At 40.2% G+C, this 9291-nt stretch overlaps 1 protein-coding gene across 1 annotated transcript; it reads right to left on the bottom strand.

The window, feature by feature from the left end:
• Positions 1 to 3582: 3582 nt before the first annotated feature.
• Positions 3583 to 3987, bottom strand: LOC149196820 (uncharacterized). The gene has a single exon (XM_089408441.1). It carries the CDS (start codon positions 3985 to 3987, stop codon positions 3583 to 3585), a length of 405 nt encoding a protein of 134 aa, XP_089264567.1.
• Positions 3988 to 9291: the final 5304 nt, after the last annotated feature.

Here is a 9291-nt window from a genome sequence, read left to right on the forward strand (position 1 = left end):
TTAATGTAATATATATCTAATATTAAATTTGAGAATAAAGACAAAAACTACAAAAATTCTCCCTAAAGACAACTCCTTTAGCTTCGAGTTGTCTTTAGTGCAAATTTTTGGAAGCTTTTCCCGTGGATTATTCCAGTCTAATTTCTCTAAAATCGAGCACAAATTCATTGAAATGACAACTTTATTTGTAAACCCTGCATAGTAGAGTGATGAATCCATATATATAGTAAAAAAACCAATTTAGATAACAAAAATCAAGATTTCAACATGAGTTTTTCCAGTCATTTCCGAAATTATGAAATAGATTAAATGGTTTTTTTTTAGTATTTTTAGGAAATTTTAATTTATGAAAAATAATTTGTCTATCTAATATATGAAGGAGTTGTCTTTAGCCCTAAGTAGTCAAAATCACCCACTCATAGCATCATCTTGCTCATACTAGCCCTTAGTATTTTTGCGTTTTCCCTATTGGAGTTACAAACTAGTGACCTTTCACAAGAGAATACTAGTGACCTTTGACCACAAAATACCTTAATAGAACACAGTTGACCAAATTATACCACTTAGATCCATGTAACTCTCGATCTATAGAGATCAAATCCCTAGTTTTTTATCCCATCTAACTGTGGATCTATCATGGGCCGAGAGAGATCAAATCCCTAGTTTTTTATCACCATGATCATTAATTTTTTTTATTAATATTTTAATCGAGACGTGACATATTTATCCATCTCGTCATACTGAGTTGTAGAATGTGCCTCTCTACCGAGTAATATTGATGGTGGTCATCATCATTTACTCTGACCAATCTTTTATTTATTAATCTTTAAAAGAAAATAAAGCTAAATTATTTAAAATATAATTAAAACTATATTTATATATATATTAAATTTAAATTTTAAAAATTAAGAATACTAATTTTGTAATAAATATTTTGATTTTAAAATTTAATGTAAAGTTTTTTTTTCTCAGTAAGACTATGCTAGAAAATTATATTATGTACAAAATAACATTACATGTAGTGAAACTAGATTCCCATGGCCATCTGTGGCACTGTGGGTTGGGAGCTTGCTGTAGCATTTAGATGTGTTCAGGCTGCCTCAAAATTCATCAGAAAAAGTCCTTTAACTTTGACAATGCCCTCGCAGGAGCTGTGACTCAAAATACTACCCTCGTAGGGGCGACTGTGGACAGGTGCATACGCCCAGAAAATACATGCAAACTGAAACCAAAAGAGAGAAATACCTACAGACAGACTCTTAGACCCAAATAAAAACATAGATTTTATCCCAAGCGTAGAAGGAAACCGAGACAGAAGACCTGAGAATAGGACCTGGACAAAAAGAAGGACAGTGGCGCCCAGATTGCTACTCCTATGGTTCCAGTTCCTCTCGATCCATTTCCACAATTGGGACCCATCCATATTCTTTCGGAGGTTATGCCCGAACTTCTCCCGCTCTGGACATGGACGCCTCCTGCGCCTGAGCTTGGACGGGTGCCTTCCCCGTCGCGTCTCTCGCTTGTTCCTCTGCCTTGCCAATTGGGTTTTCGGAGGGCAATTCGCTGCTACTAGATCCAGCATTGTCCTCCTCTGCATTTCTGATGAAGAGGACTGAAATGTGGGCACTGAGACTTCCCAAGTTAAAGACTACGGTGCCAAATGCTGGAAGCACTGGCCTTCCTTCATTTGGGTTGCCAGAATCCAAGAATTGAGTTGTTTGGAGGTGAGGTGTACCCGTTCTTCTATAACAGTATCCACAGCAACAATGGTGGTGGGCATCCTCTGCTGGAGGGCGAGAGGAGCTTCCACGCCGAGAGCCACGCCTACATGGTTGCCGCTCTCTCGTCCTGGCCATGTTGACAATAGGTTTGGCTGCTCGAGACAGATTTTCCAGTGCAATGTCCCAACTCTTAACTCCTGCCAATGGCGCTTTGCTACCTCTCCCTTGCAATACAGAGAATTTGGAGTTCTTAGCGTCTGCCTGGAGGCAGAGAATGTTCCTGCACGACGACACAACGAGCTTGTCTTGGTGAAAATGGCGCATCTCCACTCCTTCCCCCATCTTAAACTCATCAGCTCGCTCTTAAAACCTGAGCGCCATGAATGCGCTCTGCCCTCACAGCCTTCCTCCATTAATGCGATTAAGGCATTTGAACGGGAGCCTGATCATTTAAGCCAGCGGCAGCGTCCCTTACCTCCCTCCACGCGCTGGCTCGTGGAAACACCTGCTGGCCATGTGGCCTAGCATTTATTTCAGTGCTAACACACGCATCCGGGTGACTTGCATCTTTTTGGATGAGACAGTTGCATTCTTGTGCTTGTTGGTTGTTTGGAATGATATCCATGGATCCTGAGCGGATTACCTGATCATTTTCAACCGCTATATTGGCTAATAGATCCGCAATCTTGTTTCCTTCTCTTCTTATGTGATTGAAAGAGATGGCTCTGTTTTTTCTGAGATATTGCTCCATGCTATTTAGCCTGGCTTCTAGTCTCCAACTAGGGGCGATTTTCCTGGCTTGGGATCCATTCTGTAAGTGTATTGCTGTGTTGATGAGCAGCTGAGAATCCCCTTCCACAATTAGGGGTTGGAGATTGAGCTGTTCCGCTTGTAGGAGACCTTGCCAGAGGCCTTCTTGTTCGGCAGAATTGTTAGTATCCGATCCCATATTTCCAAAATAGATTTGCAAGGGATTGCCAGCATGGTCCCTCAGAATTCCTCCGAATCCAGCAGCTCCTGGATTGCCGTTGGAAGCCCCATCGAAGTTGAGTTTGAAGGAATTGATGGGGGGAGATTTCCAGTAGCTGTTATCTTTACTGTTGTTATTGGAAGTTTGTTGCTTGTAGTCTTCTTGTGGTAGTTGCAGCTGCCAATTGTCGAGGATGTTTCTTTCATTGTCCGTTGAGGGGTGATCTTCCTTCGACCAAGTTCTGAGCATCATGGTTTCTTTGAGATTTCCTTGGAGTCTGTGCCAGATTTCCACAATGTGGGAGCTTGCATTTTTTAAGATGCGCTTGTTTCGTTCCTTCCATATGTTCCATAAGATTAGGCCCAGAATGATTCTCCATAGGTGGTTGAGGATTTCACAGTTGTAGGGGCTTTTTGGCCATTGCCTGAGGTTGTTGATGATGTCGTCGTCGGCTATGCATCTTTTCTGGCATCTGAAACTTACCTTTTCCCAAATCTGTGTGGCTAGGGGACAGGTAGCTAGAAGGTGCTGGAGAGTTTCTTCGTTTTGAAAACAGTTATGACATATGGAAGGGCCTTGAAAGCCTCTTCGTCTAAGTCTATCCCATGTGAGGATTTTTTTATGCCCTACGAGCCAGAGAAAGTAAGAGATTTTGGGCCAAGGCCCGCGATCCCATAGATTACTCCATAAGGAATCGGTCGAAGGAGGGAAGTTGCTAACCAACTTGTAGGCTTCTGCTGTTGTGTAATTTCCCTTAGGTAGATACCCCCATCTTAAAATGTCATGGCCTTCATGGTATCTAATTCTTCGCTTTCTCAATTCGTCCCCTAGGTCTTCCTTCTCCTTACTGGTTGCATTGGTGAGAATGTGATTAGTGTGTTTCCATTTCCTCTATCCTTGTTCCCCTTCCTGTGTCCAAAAAAGATGGATTTTATCCCTTATTTGTTCCTGTCTATTTGGGATAAGAGTTGGAGGAAGAGTACTAGTTAGCCTGGGTAGTTGATTCCAGGCGTCAGACCAAAATCTTGCTTGTTTTCCATTCCTTATCTCCCAGAAGCTGTGCTGTTGGATTAGGTGATAGTGCTGCTTGGCGGCATTCCAGATTAAGGATCCCTTATCAGTGGGCTCGAACTTAATGAGTTCTTCTGGAGGTCTGTGGTTAGCATACTTGGCTGTCCAGATTTTGACCCAAGGCTTTTCAAGGCTTGTGATCCATTGCCACCAGATCTTGGCGTTCATTATTGCATTACTGTGCTCTGGGTCCCGAAGTCCAATACTGCCCTTGCCTTTTGGCATGCATACCGTGGACCATTTAACCAGAGCCCATCTGCGATTTGTAGCTGAGCTGCCCCAGAGAAAATCGCGTTGTAGGCTCCTGATTCTCTTTAAGACCCATTTGGGTGCTGCAAGAATTGAAAAAAGATAGAGAGGCATGGATTGAAGGACTGATTTGATAAGCACTACCCAAATGGCTAGATTAAGGGATCTGAAGGTCCAGAGGTTAAGGTGGGACTCAAGCTTTTCGAGGAGGGCATTCCAAGCGAGAAGTTTTAGGGTGGAAGCAGTGAGGGGAGCGCCTATATATTTGGAGGGTAGTGTGGCTGCAGGGATGCCCAGAATGCGAGTGATGGCAGATTTGACCTAAGGTGGGGTATGGAAGAAAAAAATCTGCGACTTGGAGTTGTTGATATGAGTTCGAGAAGCTTCAGCGAAATCGTTGAGGAGGGATTTGAAATGAGATGCTTCCTGGGTAGAGGGATACCCATAAAGCATAGTATCATCAACAAATTGTTGATGAGAGGTGGCAGGGGAATTGTGAACTGAGATGCCCTTAAGCTGATGGGAGTGGAGGGCATGTTTTATGTGTCTACCAAGACCCTCCGCCATCAGAACAAAGAGGAAGGGGGATAAGGGATCACCTTGCCTAATACCACGAGAGGGCTTGAAGGGGAGGGAGGGAATGCCATTTATCAGGATGGAGAAGTGAGTGGAGGTGATTAGGTTCATGATCCAGCGAATCCACATGAGATCAAATCCAAAAGCTTTTAACATTTGCTGAATGTAAGACCAACTGAGCTTATCGAAGGCTTTAGAGAGATCCAGTTTAATAATCATACCTGCCTGCTTAGAGTGCTTGAGAGAGTGGATAATCTCATGCGTGAGGAGGATGCCATCCATTATTTGTCGCCCTTCCACGTACCCTGACTTTTCCGGAGATATAAGCAGAGGTAAGAGGGGCTTCAATCTGTTAGCTATGACTTTTGTTATAACTTTATAGATGACATTGCAGAGGGCAATCGGCCTGAACTTGTCAGGCGTGATGGAGTTCTCCTCTTTGGGGATGAGAGTGATAAAGGTGGAGTTGAGGGAGGGGAGGAGCCAGCGCATGGTTCTGGATTCCTCAACAATCTGCCATACCTCCAATTTTATCAGGTCCCAAAAGGCATGGAAGAATGTGGTAGTAAAACCATCAGGGCCTGGGGCCTTACCTTCTTTGAGCTGGGCCATTGCATCATCGACCTCCTGGGGAAGAATGGGACTCATCAGCAGTTTGTTATGATCCTCCGATATAATTTTTGGCACATTTCTGATTATCTTTTCAATAGCCGATTGCCTATCATTTGCAGGTTCCTGATGGACTAGTTGGAAATGGTCGAGGAGTGCTTCTTCAATTTCTGCATGTGATTCGACTCTTTCCCCAGTCAGTTAAATTTAATGTAAAGTTATATAATATAGGGTTTTTTTTTGTTTTACTATTATAAAAACATTTTAAAAATTATATTTACAAAACTTTTTATTATTTTTAAAAGTATTGGTTTTTTTATATTAATTAAATTTATCGAATAAAAAAATTATTTATAATATTAAAATCAATAATTTTTGCCATACATTTTTCTTTTTAAATTTTTTCCTTTTCTAGAAAGTTCAAATATTAATGTAATATATATTTAATATTAAATTTGATAATAAATACAAAAACTACAAAAATTAGCCCTAAAGACAACTCCTTTAGTTTTGAATGGTCTTTAGTGCAACTTTTTGAAAGCTTTTCAATGGATTATTCCATTCTAATTTCTTTAAAATCCAACACAAATTCATTGAAATCACAAGTTTTATTTGTAAACCCTCCATAGTAGAAGTGCCCTAGGGGTATTTCAAATCCATATATACACTAAAAAAAACTAGTTTAAATAACACAAATCAAGATTTCACCACAAATTTTTCCACAAGATTCTGTTACCTGAAACTCCAAAAAGTAGCTCTAAAGACAACTCCTTTAGTTTGAAGTTGTCTCTAGTGTGACTTTTGGAATCTTTTCCAGTGGATTATTCAAGTCTAACGTTTCTAAAATCTCACAGAAATTCATTGAAATTGTTGAAATAATAATTTCAAGTGCAGCGTTGTTCGGAATCTGCCATGGCAACAGCGACTGAAAACAACATTTATTTCCGAAAACCGCTTGTTCTCCATCGCATCGCCTTTCTCGCAATGGTCATATTTTCTCAAATGGATTCGATCACATTCACTTCGTGACGTGTGTCCGCAGCAACTTTTACAAAACCTCTTTTCATCGGAGCGTAAACTTCAGCAGAAATGGGCCATGCGATATGGTTGACAACCGTCAGATTAAATCAATGGTTGATACAAGCCTGCAACAATGAACTTGCGTGAAGTCAAAGTTTTGTTTTGACCGCCAGTTTCTCCGTAAAAGTAATTAATGTAAATTTAATGTGATAGGTAAAAGTTGGTAAAGTTTTTTTCTAAGTTTGTTTTTTTATTACTCACGGTAGTATGGCACAAAAAATGTATTGTTATGTTTTAGTTTTGGTTGTTCATTGTATATGAAATGAAACGTGAAACTCAGAGGAGTGAAGGTGAAAGGAGAATTTTTCCAGTAGGTTGGATGTAATGCATGCAACGGTGTGAAGGTAAGGGATATGTTGTTTTTGGGAGAACATATATGCAATGTAATGAAAAATAGATGGAGCAGCGTAAATGGGATTTTTGTGTTGTTCGTCGAAACAAAAGAGAATGAACAGTATCGCAATTGTAAGGTAATTATTTTTCTTGTAGTTGCATATGAAATGCAATAGAATCACCAAGCAAATGTAAGAGAATTTTACAGCAGTAAATGTAAGTTTTATTTTTACACAGAGAAGTGTAAAAATTTTCAACTCAGAGAGAGCAAAGTCTACAAGGAGAGAGCGTAATTTTTTTTGTGAGGAACCAAAGTGTTTTTCTGTAGATCCCTCTGTGAGAGGAAGAAGTCTGGCAGTCTTTTATTAATGAATACAAAAAGTTTTTATGTGTGTTGAAAAACTTTGTTCTTCTTCAACAAACAATTTTAAGCTTCCCTGTGTTAAGATCCTGTGATAAAACAGTGGTATAAGAGCTTGTCCAGGCTCTTTGAAGGTGTCAAAGAAGCTGAAGGAAGGGTTTCTTGGTGCAGCAGTTTCTCGAGCAGAGTGAAGACTCAGTCAAGAAAATCCAAGGTATTTCTCAAGTTTGTTTTTGTGTTACTGCTGAAGACAATCGGTTATTTTAAAAACACAGAGTCAAGTATTTTGAAGAGTGCAAGAATGTTTGTAGCCAACACTAGCATGGGTATCTTTAATACTGAGCTCCCACAATTTAATGGGAAAAACTATAACTATTGGGAAATAACCATGAAAGCTTTGCTTGCTTCTCAAGACTTATGAGAATTTGTTGAGGATGGCTTTGAAGAGCGAGCAGATGAAGATGAGTTTAATAACTTGACACAGGCAGAGAAACATCTCTTGAAGAGCTATAAGAACAAGGATTCTAAATCCCTCTTATTTTTATATCAATCAGTGCATCAGAGTGTGTTTCCAAGGATAGCAACAACCAAGACATCTAAAGAAGCATGGAAAACTCTCAATATAGCCTATCAAGGCATGGAGAAAGTGAAGACAGTAAAACTACAGTTGCTGAGGAGAGATTTTGAGAACCTCTGCATGAAGGAGTGAGATAATATTGACTAATTCTTCACACATGTGATTGGTCTAGTTAGACAGATAAGGTCTCATGGAGAGTGTTAGCGCTTGGAATTCACCTAGGCTGAGATAGACAAACTCTCAAGGCTACATCAAACCATTTCACCTCGTAGCTAGCCCTACGAGGTATGAGAAGGCTCTCTCGGGTCAGATTCGGTAGATCTTTCCATATGATAAGCTGACCAATTAGCAATAAAGATTTTAGGCTAGTAAATTGATAAGGGAGGTTGATTTAAAGATTTTTGGGGTTTTTGGTGGCAATTGGAGGGAGTGCAATTCAGGGTGCGGGGATTGGGCTCAGTTTTTGCAGGGGAATCTTTGGGGCAAGGTAGGAGTGAGTGTTGATGCCTTAATCTGAGATGGATGATCAGGAATGATAGAGGAGGAGCTAAAGAGGGCAAACAACAACTTTGAATCCTCTTTAGACAGTGGAAAACATAGATATTGAACAAAATTAAAAGCTGAGCATGGCATGCATGAATTCAAACTTTATCACTTCATCTGTTCAATTAGCAGCAAAGAAAGAGATGGAACACATAAACACACTTACAATAACATGTAGAGAACACACCATCAACACAACAATCCACAAGAATCCACAATGATGTCTGCAAAACCCTGGCCTTCCTTTTCCTTAAATTGCAGTAATAGATGTACAATATACAATAATATTTCTCCCACAAGAGTCCAACCACGAAAATGAGCAAGAGAAGGCATAATATAGATCATCTAACTCCTTTCCCCACCTCTAGGGGTCGAGCTCAGCTTCCTAGGAGCATTTTGAACTAATTCTAAACTGAGCACTAGATAATAGGCAGTCAAAACAACTTGCCTCTAAAACTTAGGTAACCCATCCATGCATTTAATATTCACTATTTACATCAAGGAAACTTCTAGAAGTGTTAAAGGAGAGTAAATGTATCCATGTGACATGAAAATTACCCAACAATCCATCATTTACATACATCAAAAGTCAACCAAAGTAAAAATAGTGTTTTGCAGGCCGAAATAGTCAAAATAGTGAAATTTCCCTGAGTGGTCGCGCACATTGGCAGCTGTGTTTGAAGGCCTTCCTGGTGTCCAAATCAGGTGCAAGATAGATCATTGGAAAGGCCTGTGAGTCGCCATTCCAACCCAACTGGAATTTCTGAATTTGGAGTTGATTTGACCCCTCAAAAGTCATTTCTCCCAAGACAGATTTCTGCAACTCAAAAAAGGGGCAGAAAGTCAAAATTTGCATGTATTTTGAGCTTTTGGAAGTCCAAATCTCCATAAAATTTTAAGTCCATCCATAGGCAAGTGTATTTTTGCATGGAAATTCCAAAAATGTAGAGTTTTCCCATTCTGAGATGTCCCCACGAGTGGTCGCGCGCGGGGTGAGACCACTCCAATGGCCAAAACCTGTAAAATGCACAAAAAATTCACAAATGACAAAATTTTCTCCAAATTTCTTGAAATTTGGGCTGGGAGTCCCCAATCAAGTACCATGCTTAGTCAAAGAGGCTTTGGCAAAAGTTTGGAGTGGATCGGGCGTTTTCCTTCGTTTTTGTGCTTTAGCCAACTGTCCTTGGAGCACCTTCGTTCT

This window comes from Pinus tabuliformis, chromosome 2_2 (genome assembly GCF_031772625.1).
Source record: "Pinus tabuliformis cultivar Carrire ecotype Pingquan chromosome 2_2, CPIR1, whole genome shotgun sequence".
Taxonomy (NCBI): domain Eukaryota; kingdom Viridiplantae; phylum Streptophyta; class Pinopsida; order Pinales; family Pinaceae; genus Pinus; species Pinus tabuliformis.